Raw genomic sequence first — 19,332 nt, forward strand, 5'->3', positions numbered from 1 at the left:
CCTTCTCTCCTTTTCCTTTCCACTCTCTAAAGTCAATTAACAAACACATTTTTAAAGATAAATATATAAGTAAAATAACTAAGTGATGGTTAGGTACTCTGAAACATAACAAAAGGTACTGTATACTTCTCATTTTATTTCTATTTTGAAAGTAATTTGACATTCATTTAAATGTCAATATTTGCTGGCATTGTGAAAATTCAGGATTTCCTCTCCCTGCAAATCAAATAACCTCACCTCATCAACCCCTTTAGATCTAGCAGTCCTCAAGGAATATTTTCCATGTCTTGAATTTCATTGGCTTTCACATGATTTTTTTTCAAGTGTTGTTGTCACACTAAGCTTTACTGTCAAACACTTAAATCCCTCAAACTGCTCCTAATTTTCCCAACCACTTCCCATACCTAGCGTCCTCATCATGTCAGAGCTGAGTAGCCTAGAGAATAGAGAGAAGCATGTTTTCCTCTATTTAAGTTGCACTTTATAAATGCAATTTGCACACCAGAGTATAACAGTTTATTTTAAAACAGTACTTTCTGGGATAACTTATGAACCTGTGTTTGTTATGACAAACATATAGTTGTGGCATATGTTAGAACAGAAAAAAATAGGAGCCCTAATCCACGTGCTGCCATTAGAATAGCTGTATTCCCCTAATGACAAGGTAGTGTTCCTGGGCTGAGGTCATTGTGCCTCGTTCTGTTTTCCCTTAGGATAAATCCTCTTAAAGCAGAACCCACACCAAATATGAACTGAAAATATTCTTGGGTCTACCTACCAGGTCTCCAGATATGTCTTGTCTCAAGTAGTAAAAGTTAGGTTGAGATCTTTCCCAGAGGCTCTTCTGTCTCTATGGGAAGTAGACATCTGTTAAGCCAGTTTTACCACAAGAGCTCAACCTGGTCTGCTTGGTCCCAACTGCAAGTGACTTGAGTTCCTATGCAAAGCTCTTGAAAATCAGGGATAGACGAATAGATACATTCTAAGAATGAATAGGGAGGGTCTGGCTCAAACTTGGGCAAAAAGGAGATCCCAGAAGAAAAGTTTGTCTGAGGCACATGAAGGAGAGAACAGAGGCAAATTAAATTAAGTGGGCATAAGGTCCATGCCCACAATGTTTGAGAAAGACAGGAGGTCATTTGAGCTGTACAGGCAAGGGATATTCTAGTGTGAAAGTTTACTTGCACGGATGTGGGATGTGAGGGTGGGGGTGTGGGCAGAGTTGCAGGTATGATGAAGCATCACAGCTGCTTCCCTAACCTGGGCTTAATGCTTGAGAGAATGCTTGGTTCTGAAATTGTTCCATAGCTCATGAGCCTATTGATGGTAGCTCTCTCAGCTGTGTGTATGTGGGGGGCGGGGGGTCAGGCGAGAGGGGTGACACAACAAACCTGGGCCTCTGCTTTTATTAGATCTGAGGGTGAGGAGCCTAGGGTTCTACAGGTTCACTCTTTATTGGCTTATCTAAAGTATAAGAGCAGGGCCCTGACCAGATGGCTAAGTTGCTTGGAGCATAGTCCCATACACCAGAAGGTTGTGGGTTCAATTCAAGGTTAGGGCACATACATAGGTTGCGGGTTTAATCCCCAGTCGGGACACATATGGGAGACAGCAGATTGATGTTTCCCTCTCACATTGATGTCTCTTTCTTTCTCTCTCTTTCTCTCTTCCTCCCTCCAGAATCAATAAAATCATATCCTTGGATGAAGATTAAATAAATACATAGAGTATAAAAACTTCATTTTTATACTTTATTTAAATAGGTTGTGGAATGGATAAAGTGGGGTCATTTAAGGATTCAGTTATCTATGTTACCCAGGGTTTTCTGAAAAAGAGAACTTCATAGGTGAGGGTGGCCTCATTCATTATCCAGTTGTTTTCCTAATAGTGTCATACAGCTGGCAATGTCATTAAGCATTATGGATGTCTTTTGAAATAGATACCTTAGCAATTAAAGGCTTAATGTCAGGTACTTAGACTAAAGAAATTTAAGTATCAGAGGCTAGTCAAGTTTACACAACTGCTAGTAGTGAGAATGGGGAGTGGAACAGTGTATATTGCAGTCAGACTGAGATCATTTTTAGGAAGAACTAAATATTATATTAATTAGCAGTCAGTATAAAAAATACTGATTTTCAAGAGCTTTGCATAGTCACTAGCATCCTATTTCAATCTTTACTTTGTTCTCTGGATTTTAAAGATGAAATTTCACCTATCTGGTATCCTATATAATAAAAGCCTAATATGCTAAGTGTCTTGTCCACTGGTAGGCCATTCAGTCAAAGCATAATATGCTAATGATATATGTTAAGGCCACTCAAACCACTCACAATGACATGTTCTGACCGCCAGAGGGCAGACTGTTGACCAGTGGACCAGTCGCTATGATGTGCACTGACCGCCAGGGGGCAGACGCTCCTACTGGTAGGTTAGCTTGCTGCTGGAGTCTGACCTGGACTGACTGAGATGGGTCCTGGAACCCTCCTGTGTCCCTTCCTGGTCCTGGTTGTGCACCAGTGGGCTCCTTCAGCCTGGCCTGCACCCTCTCACAATCCAGGACCCCTTGGGGGATGTTGGAGAGCCAGTTTTGGCCCAATCCTGCAGGCGAGGCTGAAGGACCCCACTGGTGCACAAATTCTTGCACTGGGCCTCTAGTATACACATATAGAGCTTAAAATAGGACTTTCCTCAGTTCAATAAATGTTAATTGGCATATTGTGTCTGTGTTAGCATAGGAAGCTAGGAGTTAACTAAAGAGAAGGGAGCTAGATTGGCTGGGCCTAGCTGAGTCTGGAAGTTATACTTAATGAGACATAGGTCTGGAAGTTATAGCTTCAGACAATCCAGAAGATAGCTGAATCCTGTCAAGGGGATTACATTTCTCTGAATCCCCCTTACCATCTGTAGGGAGGAAGGACCAACTTTCCAATCTCTCAAGGGGACCACTTATTCACTCCCTCATGACACAGGGGTAGGTGCTTCTACTGAGGCATGTGCAGTAGAAACCAAGATGGTGCAGGGATGGGCCTTCTACTTTGAGACATGTGCAATAGGAGCCAAGATGGCCACCATAAAGGAGCAGAGCCTAGCCTGGAAAACTTGGGAATAAAGACAGGAGGACCCCAACACAAGCCTGCAAAGAGCCAGACAAGAGATTGGTTAGTTTAAAAGAAAAGCCTCTCCAAGAGCATACAATGGAGTCAAGATAGTCTCTTCAATAAATGGTGCTGGGAAAATTGAACAAATACATTAAAAAAAAAAAAAAGAAACTAGATCACCAATTTACACTACACACAAGGATAAATTCAAAGTGGATAAAATACTTAAATGTAAGTTGTGAAACCATAAAAATCCTAGAAGAAACGATAGGTAGCAAAATCTCAGACATCTTTCGTAGCATTGTGTTTACAGATACATGTAGGACAAAGGAAACTCAGGAGAAAATAAACAAACAGGACTACATCAAAATTAAAAGCTTCTGCACAGCAAAAGAAACCATCAACAAAATGAAAAGTGAGCCTATTGCATGGGAGAACATATTTGGCAATGATACATCTAATAGGGAATTAATTTCCAAAATATATAGGGAACTAATACAATTAAACAAAAGATAGACAATCCAATTTTTAAAATGTGCAAAGAACCTAAATAGACATTTCTCCAAAGTGGACATACAGAAGGCCAAGAGACATATGAAAAAATGCTCAAAGTCACTGATCATCCTAGAGATACACATCAAAATGACAATGAGGTACCATCTCACACCTGTCAGAATGGCTGTCATCAACAAATCAACAAATGACAAGTGTTGGCAAAGATGTGGAGAAAAGGGAACCCTAATACACTGCTGGTGGGAATGCAGACTGATGCAGCCACTTTGGAAAACAATATGGAGTTCCCTTAAAAAATTAAAAAATTAACTCCCATTTGACCCAGTGATCCCACTTCTAGGAATATATCTCAAGAAACCAGAAACACCAGTCAGAAAGAATATATGCTCCCCTATGTTCATAGCAACACAATTTACAATAGCTAAGATTTGGAAATAGCCCAAGTGCCCATCATCAGATGAGTGGGTAAAAAAAAACAAACACTGTGATACATTTACACAATGGAATACCACGCAACTGTAAAAAAGAACTCTTACCACTTGCAACAGCACGAATGGACCTGGAGAGTATTATGCTAACCAAAATAAGCCAGTCCAAGAAAGATAAGTACCACATGATCTCACTCATATGTCAAATCTAATGAACAAAATAAACTAATGAATAAAATAGAACCAGAGACATAGAAGCATGGAACAAACTGAAGAATTTCAGAGAGAAGGTGGAGGTGGAAGGGGAGTGATAAACCAGGGAACTTATATGCATATATGCATAACCCATGGACACAGACAATAGAGTGGTGAAGGCCTGGGAGGGGGTGGAAAGGGTAAAAGGGGGGGAAAAAACACAAAGAGGACATCTGTAATATTTTCAACAATAAAGATTAATAAAAGAAAGAAACGCCTCTCCTAAGCCTGAGGTAATATAATCAAAGCCTAACAAAGGTCCCTCTTGGTAGCACGTGTTTGCCACTTCCTTCACCTATTTGGGTGAGTTCTCTCTCCATAGCAGCTGCAAGGCTCCAAGCACAGGTTTGGTGCAGTAGCACAGCACCAGCTGGAGCACAGCAGGGAACAGAGACTAAGCTAGCTGAATGGAGATAGAGACTGAGCTGGACTAAGCTTTGGCATAGTCTTCACTGAACTTGGAAAGCCTCACATGCCCCGCTGATACCAGATAATGGCATAACATCTCTGGATTCTGGCCCTTTTTCTGGGTTTGGTGAAGATAATGCTTGGCTTCTTACACAGCTAGATGGAGCTAAACCATCTGATCGGAGATGAGACATTGGGCACTTAGGGGCAGCCCTTTGTGTTTGCTCCAGCTCCAATAAATCTTACCGCTACACCTCATCCTTCCACACTTGGGTCCCCAAAACTCTTTTCTCTCGACTCCCTGGAAGAGCCCTATTTTCCACCAGCAACACCTATTCTATCGATGAATTGAGAACAAGTTACACAAAAAAATTTTCAAAATCTCACAGTAAAATCAATTTTTTGCAGGTCCATTCCCCTGTCAATAAATATCTTGGAATCAATATTTCAGCACCTTGAGTATTATCAGATACCCTATGCTGGCAGGATTGTAAACTTTTAGTTATGAAATTAAATAATATAGAAACCACAAGTGAATGGAAGCTCCATAAGAACTGGAAATTCTTTTTTTGTTGTTTACACTGCATCCCTGGTACCTAGAACAAAGTCTGTACTCAATATATACTTGTTGAATGAATGAAAGACATAAGTAGCTTTAAAAAATAGAGCAGTTTAGAGTCAAAGAGATTCACACACACCCACAGATCCCAGCAGTAGTCATGTCACTGGAAAAGACCAGAACCAAGGCGGCCTGCCCTGCACAGTCTGGAACATGTGGGTTCTTCACTTCGTGCAGGAAGGATTTCACAATACAAGTCCAAGTGATTTTGAGAGTACACTTATTAAAGCTGGGAACAGTAAGACAAAGCAAGGGCTCTAAATAGAAGAGGCAAGATCACAGCAACAGGAGTGAGCCTAGGTAGAGCTGATTTGGGGCTCACTGAAAAGTTAGGCAAAAAAGAGAGCCCTTGGAGACAGATTCAGGGTGTTAGCCCAGGAAAAACTACCACTGCCTGCTGCTCCCCTGGTTGCAAGTCTCCTAGGAACCTTTAGAGTTTAGGATTAAATAAACACACAAAGATACACACCTGAGGAAGGAATGGAGAGAGGGCACATGCATGCTCTAGAGAGAGTATGCACTGGATCCTTTGTCTTAAGAGCTTTTATCTGTTTTCTAAAGAGAGGGTGGATTTTAAGGGAGGGTTCAGGGGAGGATCTTAAGAGAATAGTCATCAGCTTTCCAAATGTGTTCTTTAATATGTTGATTCATCAAAATGCATCTATAGAGGGGTCAGGGTCATTCTCTGGTCAGTTTCATCTTCAAAAAATGTCACTGAAGAGGGACCAGGACCTAGGTGGGTTGTCCCCTGCACCTTCTGGAATGTGTAAACCACTTGCTAAGTGTCCTTGGTTAGGGAAGATTTAGTATCTGCCTGTAAATTGCTTGGCCACTTAACTGTGTCTCAGTTTCCCTATTCCACTTGCCAAGGAATTTTCCTAGCTTCTTACTAACCTGCCTCATTCAGATTCCCTTCTTCAAGTCCAGTATTTACCCAAGAAAGTATACTGTGGAACAAAGAAAAACAAAATCCACAATTCAGCTAATACCATTTAAACTGCATAGTAAAAGTGGCTGTCCTCTGATAATTGGCATCCATTATCTCCAAATACCATATACAGTCATACCGAGATACTTTTTTGGTATTACCTAAATACTGCACAGTTATAATAAAATAACTAAAAACAAATAAATGATGCTATGAAGTTTCATGGTAAGAATATGCTTCCTTTTTCATCCTGGGGAACAGTGATTTTCAGCAAATAGGAACTTTCTCCAAGAAGAACCGCAAAAATCCTTACAAAATTCTCTCTTCTTTAGAAAACAGAAGATGATTGCTGGAGAGGGTTGTTACAGTGGTGAGAGATGAGCCCCAAAATTGATCTTCCCAGGGATCAACCCCCCAAAAAAGAAAAGTCAAGGGGAATGGACTTTATCACGCTGGTCAGTAAATGTGGTTCCTTCTACAGCTATCAAATTACCACAGCCTTGGTGGCTTAAAATAATGAAAATTTATTATCTTACAGGTATGGAGATTGGAAATATTAAAAGGTCTCACTGATCTAAAATAAAAGTGATGGCAGGAATTCATTCTTCCAAGGGCTGTAGGGAAAAATCTGTCTCCCTCCTGGCCTTTTCCAGATTCTGGAGGCTGCCTGCATTCCTTTACCCATTCCTTCTTTTCATCTTCAAAACTAGCAATGGCCTATCAGCATGTCCAGTCTGTCATGCAACTTCACTGTAACGCTGATTCTTCTACCTAGCTCTTACACGTTTTTTAATAAATCTTTATTGTTCATATTATTACAAATATTCCTCATTTTTCCCCCCTCCAATGCTCCCCTCCACCAGGTTCCCACCCCACCCTCTTCCCTTTCCACACCCCCCATTGTCCTCATCCATAGGTGCACAGTTTATGTTCAGTCTCTTCCCGCACCCCTCACTCCCCTTTTCCCCGAGAATCGTCAGTTCACTCCCCTTCCATACCTCTGATTCTATTATATTCACCAGTTAATGTTGTTCATTAGATTTTTTAATTCCCTTGGTTTTTAGATTCACTTGTTGATAGTCACATATTTGTTGTTCATAATCTTTATCTTTATTTTCTTCCTCTTCCTAAAGAGCCCCCTTCAGCAATTCATATAATTCTGGTTTGGTGGTGATGAACTCCTTTAGTTTTTTTATTTTATTTGTGAAGCTCTTTATCTGGCCTTTGATTCTGAGTGATAGCTTTGCTGGGTAGAGTATTTTTGGCTGTAGGTTCTTGCTATTCATCACCTTGAATATTTCTTGCCAATCCGTCTGGCCTGCATGGTTTCTGTTGAGAAATCAGCTGACAATCATATGGGTGTTCCTTTATAGGTAACTACCTTCTTTGCTCTTGCTGCTTTTAATATTCTCTCTTTGTCTTTTGCTCTTGGAATTTTAATTATGATGTGTCTTGGTGTGGTCCTCTTTGGATTCCTTTTGTTTGGGGTCTGTGCGCTTCCTGGACTTGTAAGTCTAATTCTTTCACCAGGTGGGGGAAGTTTTCTGTCACTATTTCTTCCAGTATGTTTTCAGTATCTTGCTCTCTCTCTTCTTCTGGGACCCCCCATAATTCTGATGTTGGTTCGCTTGAAGTTATCCCAGAGGTTTCTTACATTATCTTCAACTTTCTGGATTCTCTTGCCTTCTTGCTTCTGCAGAGGAGTGTCTTCTGGCTCTTTATGTTCCAAATCTTTGATTTGATTCTTACGATCTTCCATTCTGTTTTTAGGACTCTGTATAATATTTTTTATTTCAGATATTGTATTCTTTATTTCTAGTTGATCCCTTTTTATTTCTAGTTGATCCCTTTTCATATCCTCATAGGTCTCGTTTATTTTATCAGCCTTTTCTAGGAAATTCTTGAAAAACCTTATAAGCGTGGTTTTGAACTCTATATCCAGGTGCTTTTTGTCCTCCATTTCTTTCGTTTGTGATGTTTCCTTGTCTCGGCATTTTCACTGCTTCCCTGAGTTGGTAGGGTGGCTTTGTGTCCTAAGGTGTCCTATATGGTTCAGTGGATCAGTCTCCTAGTTACCTGAGGTGGACACTCTTGGTCCACCCCTTTGTGGACTGTGAGTACAGCCTTATTGTAGTTAAGGCTTGATTGCTGTTGGTATCACTGGGAGGAACTGACCTCCAAGCCAATTGGCTGTGAGGATCAGCTGTGTCTATGCCAGGAGACAGCCTTATTCAACTAGACTTGGAAAATTGCAAAAGCCTCTGTGTTCAGCTTAGATGAGGTGGAGTTTCAGGGTGGAGCCTACAGCCTTGGCTTCCTGTCAGCCCCGCCCTATGAGGTTCCTAAGTCTCAGTGTTCCTCAGTGTCCTTTGGTACTTGCTGTTTTGGTACTCGCTGCAAGCATCTCTGAGAGAAAGGTGCCCTCGAGTTTCACCCACTACCAGACAGTCTAGGCTCTCCCCCAATGAGCCCGGAGCTGGGGTTCAGAGCAGTTTAAGCTTTTGTCTCCTTCCCGCTAGGGCAATCCAGCAGCACAGTCAACAGTCCATTCTCTGCGTGCAATGTGCCTGCCTCCAGGACTTCCTTTTGCTGTTCCCCTGAGTTTCCGCCTTACAGCCCAGACTCCCTCCGTATGAGCCTGGGTCCCTAGGGTCTCGTCCAGAACTGGGGTTCAGCACAGTCCGGAGTTTTGATCTCCTTCCCGCTAGGGAACGCCAGCCAGACACTCAGCCTCCCCCTCCTCTCCGGCTCCCTCCTCTTCCCGCACGCACCGTGTCTCCGCACCTTAGGCTTTTACAGCTCCTCTGATTTTCCTTCTGGTTTTCTCTTTCCTTCTAGTTGTAGAATTTCCCGTCAGTCAACTTTCCTGTAGTTCTGGGTAATGTCCATTTTGTATTTTAGTTGTATTTTTTTGAAATTGTTGTGTGAGGCTGCCATTATGCGTTTATCTATGCCGCCACCTTGGTTTCAGATCTAGCTCTTACACATTTAAAGTACCTTTGAGATTACATTGGCCAGGATAATGCAGCATATCTTTAATCTTTAAATTCTGTTGGTTAGCAATCTTAATTCCATCAGTAGCCTTAATTCTCCTTTGCCATTTAACATCACACATTTATAGGTTCGGGAGAATTAGACATGGACATGCTTGGGGGACCTTCATACAACCTACTGCAGTGAGGGGTGCCATTTAATTCTGTTTTCAAAAAGGGATCAGTGCCCTGACTGGTTTGGCTCAGTGGCTAGAGCATCAGCCTGCGGACTGAAGGGTCCCCGGTTCGATTCTGGTCAAGGGCATGTACCTTGGTTGCGGGCACATCCCCAGTAGGGGCGTGCAGGAGGCAGCTGATTGATGTTTCTAACTCTATCCCTCTCCCTTCTTCTCTGTAAGAAATCAATAATTAAAAAAAAAATTAAAAGGGGGATCAGTGCCAGCATGTTTGTGTTCAACCTTAATTGTGCTTAACCATTATTGCGCTGTTTGGATGTGGCACAAAAAGGAGGGGCTTAAGACTAGAGGAAGGATGTAGGTGTGAAGGAATGTGCATACATAGGAGGGTCTTATCCAAAGAATGACTGGGCAAACTAGACAGGTATATAGGGAAGTGGCTGAGATCCAAGGTGGTTCTAATCCCTGCCACATTTCCACACTGCCAAAGATCATGATAGCTTGGATGTGACTGCCACAGAAGACTTGATAGACAGAACCAGAGAAAGAGGAGCCAGGGCCTGCCCTACCTGGTGCTTGATACTTGGCTATGAGGCTACAGGCAGGGAGGATTGCATGGCCTTCGTGGGTCCTGGCAGGGAAATGAACTCTTGGACAACTTTGGGGACCGCAAAATGCAACACGTATAATCATTTCGAATGAGAGAAAAGGCAGTCTGGCAGAAAGAATGGCTCTGGGCACAGAGCACTGGACTGTTTGCCAGCATTAGAGGTCTAGATCTGTCATCCTATAGAAGAGGAACAAATGGTGAGGCCTCCATGTCAGCCCCCTCCCACCTTCCTCCCCTCTCCTCGCCTGTGAACAATAAAAGAAACCTTTGGGGCCACCCCAGGATGTCTGGGGTGGTCTGGCCTTGGCTCTCCTCTCCCCCTCACAGCCTGCAGTCCCCACAGCCCCTCCTCTCCCCTCAGCATCAGGAAGGATGGCTGGAGGAGGGGGGAGAAGGGGGGAGGCAGACAGAGCAGTCTGGGGATTCACACAGACCCAGGGCGGCTGGTATCCTTCCGCTGCTGCGGCCAGCGCAGCTCCGTGGGCCTCCCCATCCGCCCCCCCCCCAGACCCCCGCCCGCCCACCCCCTAGATTGGGGTGCCCGGAAGGGCACTGCAGTGGGGTGGTTGCCAGGTAGGGGGCCGCGCGGGTCCTCCGAGGCTGCGGGTGGCGCCCACCTGCCCCTCGGCCAGGTCTCCCCGCCCCCTCGGGTCGGAACTAGGTGGGCCTGGGGGGCGTCGGCCCATTCACGCTCGCATATCCCTCCGCCCCTTCCCGACACCCTCGCTGCTGCCAGCGCTTCTGTCCGTTGCTTCCTGCGCGGCGCGTGGGCAGACGCCTCTCCTCAGCTCCGGCGCTCGGAAGGCGGCGGGAGGCGGCGGGCGGCGGTGGGCGTCTGAGTGGGGAGCTGTGAGAGGAGGGAGCACGACCACCGGGCCCTGAGCCTGTAAGGCAAGTGGGCGCTGGCGGCGGGGGAGGGGGGGCACTCTCCACCAGCTTTCAGCCCGCGCCCTGACCCTGGCACCCCGGGAGGAGGCGGCGCCCTGGGCTGTGGGAGCCGGTCCCTGAGGGAGGTGCGAGGAGGCGGCGGCCCCTGGCGCAGGCTGGCCGACAGGCTCCCCGGGCATCTGCGGAGGCGAAGCAGCCGCCTGCTCCCGGCCAGCTCTCCTGGCGCCCACGCCGCCTTCTAGGTGTCTGTGCCGGGAGTGGGCTGAGGGGAGGCTACTGGGGGAGAAATGGCGGAGCGGGAGCGGGGCTGGGGGTGGGGGTGGGGACACCCGGGTGATGGCGATGGCGATGGCGATGGCTATGGCTACTCGGGGGGCCCTGCGTTCTGGGTGCTCTCCCTTCCCACAGGCACCTCGTTGATGCCAAAACCTCATGTTTGCGTGGTAGGTCTGGCGATTTCGGGCTGCAGGGTGCATCTCTAGAGGAGCGGCTTGAGAAAGTTGGAGCAGGAAAATAGCCTGGATCTGGAGGTGTGTGGGGATGGGGATTGGTGGACAGCAATCATTGACTGGATACCCGAATTGGGGGGTTTCCTGTGTACCAGCTTCTAGATACTTCTCTTAACCTCCATCCTTTATTTCAACCAAAAGTGGGCAGAAAAAGATGGGCTCAGAGGCGAGGGTGAGACAGATTCATAATTACAAGTGCCACTGCACAACCTGTTTTCTAGAATATACAGGAGCCCTTCCCCCAATTTATGCTGCGCAAGGCAAAAGGATGTGGTGCACCTAGTGGTGAATCCTCAGAATTGGAGAAGGGAGCAATGGGAAGATTGTGACGTCAAGAAAATATGTCGTTATCTGGAATCTTGAAACAGAGGGACCTGATTAAAAAAACAAACACGAGAGTATTTGACCAAGAAGACCCTAAATGTTGAAAGACAAATAACATGTGGACTCCCATCATTGGTGTTGGACTCCCATCAAGTGCTCAGTTGCTACCATGCTCTCCTGACTGTCTTTATCTTTTTGTCTCTCTGTCCATAGGCTTGCTTTAAGGCTGGTCACTTTCTGCAAGGAAGGAAAAGAGGAAGAGATTGGCTCAGTTCTCTGCAGGTTGGTGCAAAGAGGGACAATGCAAGGGACAGTTATCGAGTAAGATTATGGCAGGTCTTTGTGATCCACCTCTCCTGGCCTGCCAGATTTGCACACTGCTACAGCCTTCCCTGTGCATTTTCTGCAGGAGGTATTGGAAATATTTGGGTATGTGTGGGCTGTGAATGAGAGACCTGGGATCAAAAACCAGGAAACAGGAAGCAGAAAAATTTGACCCTTAAAATGAAAGGGAGGTGTGTGCCTGTCAACTAAGCACTCAGTTCATTTTCTCTTATATGTTTACTTGTCCATAGGACAGCCTGCTGTCTGCTGTATAACTGAATACCACTGGAACAGAGCAAGGAGGGGATATTGCACCACATCAGAGCAGGTTAGTATGGGAGTGGGTAAAAGAGTGGGCTAGTTGAGATGAGACTAACACAGGTCCAAAGGTGATTAGGGTCTAATTTGGGGGCTCCTTAGCACCATTACCAACATAGTATTATACTTTCCCCACCAACCTCACCTTACTTTCTGGCAGGCCAAGTATGTGGCAGCTCTGGGGGAATGAGGGTAACAGATTTTCTAAAAGCTAAACAGCTCCACCAAGAATTCAAGGTTGAGTCTCTGTGTGTGAGTCTCCGCTTGGAGTGACACAATGGAAGCGACTCAGAGCCCCATGCTGATCTCTCTCCTTAGATTCACCGTTAGTGGCAGCTCTGGTGGCATTGGAGTTGCTGCTGACCACCAGCCTCAACAGATCCGCACCCACCTGGGAACCATCTCTTCTCCCCCAGCTTGGTTGTGCCTCTTCTGCACCCTGTCTATAATATTGGCTGTGGCTGGTCTTGGGAAAGAGGCTTATTGACTACTGGACTGGTGATTAACTCTAACTCTTATTTCTGACTGTATCATCTGAATCACTGAAGAATCAGAGTGTGAAGATACGTCTGTGGTAGAGGCTGAGACTGTGCTACTCATATTTTAACTGTGTCTTTTCTGTAACGGGTACTATGACTGGGGCTGAGATTGAACCAAGTGCCCAGGCCAAGCCTGAAAAGAAGGCTGGAAAAGAGATTGGGGGTGGGGCTGAGAATGATGTCCAGATGGTGGTCAGACCCAAGGTTAGGGCCCAGACCCAGGCAATGCCTGGGGCAAGGCCCAAAACTGAGTCAAAGGCTATGAATGGGGCAAGGCCCAAAACTGAGTCCCAAGCAATGTCTGGGGCAAGACGCAAAACTGAAGCCAGGGCAGTAGGTGGGGCACGTCCTAAAACTGAGGCCAAGGCAATCCCTGGGGCAAGGCCCAAGGATGAAGCCCAAGCTTGGGCCGAGGCTGAATTTGGAGCTGAAGTAATGTCCCAAATAGAGGGCATGCCCCTCACCAATGCAGCAGCCTGGCCACTGGTCAGTACTGAGTCTGGATCAGTTCCTAAACCCATAGCCCTATCTGTAGACAGGGAACTGTTAAATATGGACCCTGAGACCTTTCCTGGTTCCCAGGGTCAGTCAGGAATTCAACCCTGGTTTGGATCAGGGGACGAAACTAATATGGGGTCTTGGTGCTATCCCAGGCCCAGGGCCAGAGAGGAAGTGTCTAATGAATCTGGATTCTGGTCAGCCGATGAGACCTCTACAATGTCTTCTCTCTGGGCTGTAGAAGAATCCAGTATCAGATCATGGCCCAGGGAAGAGCCCAGGTCCAGGCACAGGGCTAAACATCAGTCTAGGCCCAGATCCAAGCCAGAACCCTATATTGATTCCTGGTCCGGGTCTGAGGAGGAGTCTGGCAGCCCATTCTGCTTGTGGCCTGGAGAAAATACCAATAACTTGTTCAGACCCAGAGTCCGGGATGAGGCAAATTCTAGGTCCAAACTCAGGACAAAGAAAGAGGACTGTTTTGAATCTGAGTCTGAAGATGAGTGCTATAATGAGTCTTGGTTTTTGCCTGAGGAGATGATTAGTAGATTCAGGTCCAGAGACAGGGAGGAGCCTGATACTGTCTTGAAGCCCAGGGCCCAGAAAGATGATAACAGTAATAGGGTCAAGCATGAGCCCAAGTTTGAGGAGGATGTCATCATTGGGTCCTGGTTCTGGGCAGAGAAAGAGGCTGATGTGGGGGCTGGGGCTTCAGCCATCTGTGAGTCCGTGCCAGGGGACGAGGAGGGGGCCATTGGTGGATCCTTATTCTGGACGGAGGAGAAGTCCAGTTTGGGGGCTGTGGCCAGAGAGGAGACCAGGCAGGAGTCTGAAGAAGAGGCCATATTTGGGTCCTGGTTCTGGGATAAGGATGAGCCTTGCTTTGATCTAAATCCCAATCCTGTGTACAGGGTTAATTCCAGGTTCAGAGATTTCGCTGAAGAGGGAATTAATACAGCATCCAGGCCTCGAACCTGGGAAGAGGTCACTGTTGAATACAAACCTGCCCCTTATAGGATTGGCTTCCCATCCGCAAGCTCCTTTAAAATGTCTGAAGAAGCATCCTCTGCATTCATTGAACTGTTTGAGGGAAAACCCAATAATGCGGAAGGGGAAGATGAGGAATCTTCCCCTCAGGCCAAGCAGCTCACAATAAAGTGTGAATCCTCCTACCGGTCAGTCACGGAAATTCGAGAGCATCTTAAGGCCAGGGAGAGTGCGGAGCCTGAGACTTGGTCTTGTAGCTGCATACAATGTGAACTTAAAATTGGTTCTGGAGAGTTTGAGGAACTCCTCCTGTTAATGGAAAAGGTTCGTGATCCTTTTATTCAGGAAATATATAAGATTGCAATGGGTATGAGAAGTGCTTCTCAGTTTACCCGAGATTTCATTCGGGATTCAGGTGTTGTCTCACTTATTGAAACCTTGCTTGATTATCCCACCTCCCGAGTTAGGACAAGATTTTTGGAAAATATGATTCTCATGGCTCCGCCTTATCCACATCTAAACATGATTGAGACATTCATATATCAAGTGTGTGAGGAAACCTTAGCACAAGGCTTGGATTCCCCTGAGCAACTGCTTGGATTAAGGCTGCTTAGACACCTCACTATGACTACTGCCTATCACACACTGGTTGCCAATTTCATGTCTGAGTTTCTTTCCCTGTTAGTCACAGGAGATGTAACAACCAGGTTTTTTGTTCTGAAAATGCTGTTGAACATGTCTGAAAATCCTATGGTAGCAAAAACACTATTCAGTACCAAAGCTCTATCGGTATTTGTGGGTCTCTTTACCTTACAAGAAGCATATGAAAATATTCAAATTGTTATTAAAATGTTTCGTAATATCAATACTATTATAAGAAATGGGACAATAGCCTTAATTGTTGATGATTTTAGTCCTGCGCCATTTCTGACTGCATATCAACAATTTGAGAAGTTAGCTAAGGTACTACAAACCCAAATAGACAATCAAAAGGATCCTGATGGAGGGCAACCAAACTAATATAATTAACCACCTGTCTCATCAGCTTTGTGTTCCCAAAGAGCCCTGAGTAGTGCTTTGGTTTTCACCGTCCGGTTTTGTGTTGTAACTTATATTTTTAATGCTGTTGTTAACTTTGTGCAGTTCTTGGCTTGAGCTGGATCATTTTGTGGATGCCAAATGAATATTAGAGCTGAAAACATATTTGTCTTGCTGTCCAGATTGCAGTATTTTTCAGTATTGAGCTTCCAATGAACTGAGTTGCCTGTGTAAGCTACCCTGTTGTTTGTTGTTTAAACATGTGGTTCTCTATTTGAGTCTGTGTTTTCAATAAAGTTCTGTGTGAAAACTGGCAGAAGTGACGACTCTTCACTTTAAAATCCGGGTGCAGATACATTGTGCACACTTACAAACATAAATAGTTAGAAGTATGACAAGCATACCCTCATTGGAAAATTCCATTTCTGGAGTTTAGGAAGTAGATTACTGTGAGGGCTCTGATACTTGAGTGTTTCAGAGAAAAGGGACACCCTTAAATTGGTCACTGAAGCATAGGATAAGAAGTGACCAGTGGCGCCAAAACCGGTTTGGCTCAGTGGATAGAGCGTCAGCCTGCGGACTGAAGGGTCCCCGGTTCGATTCTGGTCAAGGGCATGTACCTGGGTTGCGGGCACGTCCCCAGTAGGGGGCGTGCAAGAAGCAGCTGATAGATGACTCTCATCGATGTTTCTAACTCTATCTCTCTCTCCCTTCCTCTCTGTAAAAAAGCAATAAAATATATATTTTTTTAAAAAGTGACCAGCCGAAACCGGTTTGGCTCAATGGATAGAGCGTCGGCTTCGGGACTGAAGGGTCCCGGGTTCGATTCCGGTCAAGGGCATATCCCCAGCAGGGGGTGTGCAAGAGGCAGCTTATCGATGACTCTCTCTCATCGATATTTCTAACTATCTCCCTTTCTCTCTGTACAAAATCAATAAAAAAAATATTTTTAAAAAAAAGGTGACCAGTGGTAATATATAATTTAAAAATAAGTTTTAGTAACGTGGATGTATCCTGTCTGACTGGAATAGGTGAGACAAATTTATTGAGGGATGCACTTAGAATGAGGCCAGTTTGGAAAGCTAAGACAGCCAAATCTACATATTTTATAACTCAAATTACAGATGTAGCTTCAGTGCCATGAGAAGAATGAATGGGGCCCAGCTGGCATGGCTCAGTGGTTGAGCATTGGCCCATGAACCAGGAGGTCACAGTTCAATTCTTGGTCAAGGCACATGCCTGGATTGCAGGTTTGATCCTCAATGTGTGGCATGCAGGAGGTAGCCAGTCAATGATTCTGATCATTGATGTTTCTATCTCTCACCCTCTCCCTTCCTCTCTGAAATTAATACAAATATATGAATAATAAGAAGAATGAATGGGTAAGATAGCAAATGAACTGGAGTTAGGAGTAAGATTTTCTTTGTGATACTAGTCCAAAGAAAGTATTAACCTAGCCAAAACCGGTTTGGCTCAGTGGTAGAGTGTCGGTCTGCGGACTGAAAGGTCCTAGGTTCGATTCCGGTCAAGGGCATGTACATTGGTTGCGGGCACATCCCTAATAGGGGGTGCGCAAGAGGCAGCTGGTCAATGTTTCTCTCTCATCGACATTTCTAGCTCTCTATCTCTCTTCCTTCCTCTCTGTAAAATATCAATAAAATATATTTAAAAAGAAAAAAGAAAGTATTAACCTGTTAACCGAGCTGGACCTATAAATACGTCAAACATAAACACTATCGGGAATGGGTAGGACATATGAATATGTCCTTGAAATACATGTTGCGTCCTGAGAGGGATGGTATATATTTTTTGTAATCTTTATAATTGTAAAATTTATAATTTTTTAATTCGATGTTTCCATTTTTTTTGTTGGTATTCTTTTCTATTTGTTTGTAATTTTGTATTTTCCTTTGTGCTTTATATATAAATAAATGAAAAAATATTTCATTTATTTAATTTAATTATAATTTAAAAAAATAATAATATAAAATTACGTCTGCTGGGCGTGACGTACTGACACGTTCTAGTGAAAGAGTATGCGCCCGTTGTACGTTGTGTAATTAAAAAGGGAACTCCCCGGTTAACAGGATAAGGAAATACCATGCATCTTTCAAAAGTGATCTATTTATTGGCATGAAATGACACTGATGCTTGTACATCTAGTAAAATAGAGAAGAATACCATCTTCTATGGCAGCAGTCACCAACCTTTCAGACCTCACAGACTACTAAATTCATAATTTCAAATCCCGTGTACCACTAATATGATTTAAAAAAATAAATACATTTGTAAAATTATCAGAGAACTTCCATTTTATTAATATGAAATGCACCTACCTATATATATAAAACCCTAATATGCAAATAGACTGAACAGTGGAACAAACAAACAACCGGTCACTACAATGTGTGTACTCGGCATCGTCAGTGCATGGGAGTGGCAGCAGCAGGAGTGGGGCTGCTGGCAGACAGGACCTGAGGGCCATGGGGGGGGGGGGGGCTCTGGCGGGGTGTGGAGGATGGACCGAGACCTGCTCCTGTGCCCACCACAGCCTCCAGACCCATCATCCCTTTCAAGATGCACTGGGCCCTCGTTTAATATAACAACATTATAAATACTTATTTAATCATAACAAAATCTTCAAAGGTTTTTAAATTGTAACAAACTTATTAAAGTAAGCTTAATTTTTACAAAATAATTGAAGCTTATTTAAGCATTAAACTTTTTTTTAAAGTGTGATATTTGCTCCTGTTTTCCAGAAATAAGTTTATGGATTTTTGGCTCCAGTGATGTTACTGCAAGACGGAGATCCATATTTCAAGTCAAGACCAGTACCGAGTTTTAATTGCTGTGACAAATGAAAATGTTTTTTCACACAAATATATTGTTGAAAATTGAATCATAATTTTCATTGCTTTTTCACTCAGCAGTGGGGATTCACTTTTAATGGAGATCCAAAAATGAGGTCTTGATAAGGATGACTGGAATTTAGCTTTGAGACTGTCGTCGAATGATAGATCAATGAGACTTTTTTTCATTCATGCTTAAATTGATATCTTCAATGTTTGCTGCAAATGGATCTATTATACACATATTGCCATGTTTGGGATCTTCTTTCTTTGGGTAATAATGACCAAAAGGTTCTGTGAGTGATTGTAAGTGCTGTTGAACAATGGTTACTACCTGTCAGTTGACATTCTTCTCTCTCATATATTCATCAAAGTTTAAAAACATTTGCAGATCTTCAGCCTACCGCATTTGCCACAGTAATATTTTCTTTTGAAAAGTATCCATTTTACCTCGTAGTGTGAACATGTCCTTAAATTGTCCTTGCAAGGATATGTTTTGTTCATTAATAGCAAAAAAAAAATTACATACACACACACACACACACACACACACACACACACACACACTAGGTATGCAACCTACCCACTCATCATCGGAGAAGAGTTTTGTAATTTCGGATTATTTTGCTGCTGGAAAAATATTTTTACTTCACACAGGGCAGTCGGGTTAGTATCTTGTCCCAGCCATCTCACCTCAGCGTGAAGAAGGTGAGTGTACTGGGAACCCATTTCTTCGCAAAGTGCCAGGCCTTGCAATGTGGCCCGCACCGCACTGTCATCACTGCACTCCGCTGTCAGTTTATGACATTGTCAGTTTATGACTGTTCAGTAAACCATTCGGCCCGAGATTTAGGCTGGATTTTAGATTTTGGCCCCTTCTCTGATTGAGTTCGACACCCCTAGGATAAACTCTCAGAACACACAACACAGAGCGGCTGTGGATCCAGCTCACTACCAGGTTCTTGAACAAATCCAAATTTCAAGTAATTTGAATCATATTTTCTTGATACTTTGAGTTTTTTCTTTTCTC

The 19,332-nt window shown here is 44.2% G+C and overlaps 1 protein-coding gene across 4 annotated transcripts in view; it reads left to right on the plus strand.

Annotated features, from left to right (window-relative positions):
- Positions 1–15,766, plus strand: part of LOC311614564 (G-protein coupled receptor-associated sorting protein 2-like) — a 37,143-nt gene extending 21,377 nt beyond the window's left edge. For 2 of the 4 annotated variants that reach the window (XM_084869537.1, XM_084869538.1), the window contains 3 exons: positions 11,963–12,031; positions 12,325–12,401; positions 12,710–15,766. In XM_084869537.1, coding sequence (XP_084725663.1) covers positions 13,024–15,435 — 2,412 coding nt within the window. In that variant the 5' untranslated portion in view covers positions 11,963–12,031; positions 12,325–12,401; positions 12,710–13,023 and the 3' untranslated portion in view covers positions 15,436–15,766. Of the gene's footprint in view, positions 1–10,841; positions 10,924–11,363; positions 11,447–11,962; positions 12,032–12,324; positions 12,402–12,709 lie in introns of those variants that run through there. The other 2 variants (XM_084869540.1, XM_084869539.1) reach the window with 2 other exon arrangements.
- Positions 15,767–19,332: the final 3,566 nt, after the last annotated feature.

This window comes from Pipistrellus hanaki, assembly GCF_964339955.1.
Source record: "Pipistrellus hanaki genome assembly, chromosome: X".
Lineage (NCBI taxonomy): Eukaryota > Metazoa > Chordata > Mammalia > Chiroptera > Vespertilionidae > Pipistrellus > Pipistrellus hanaki.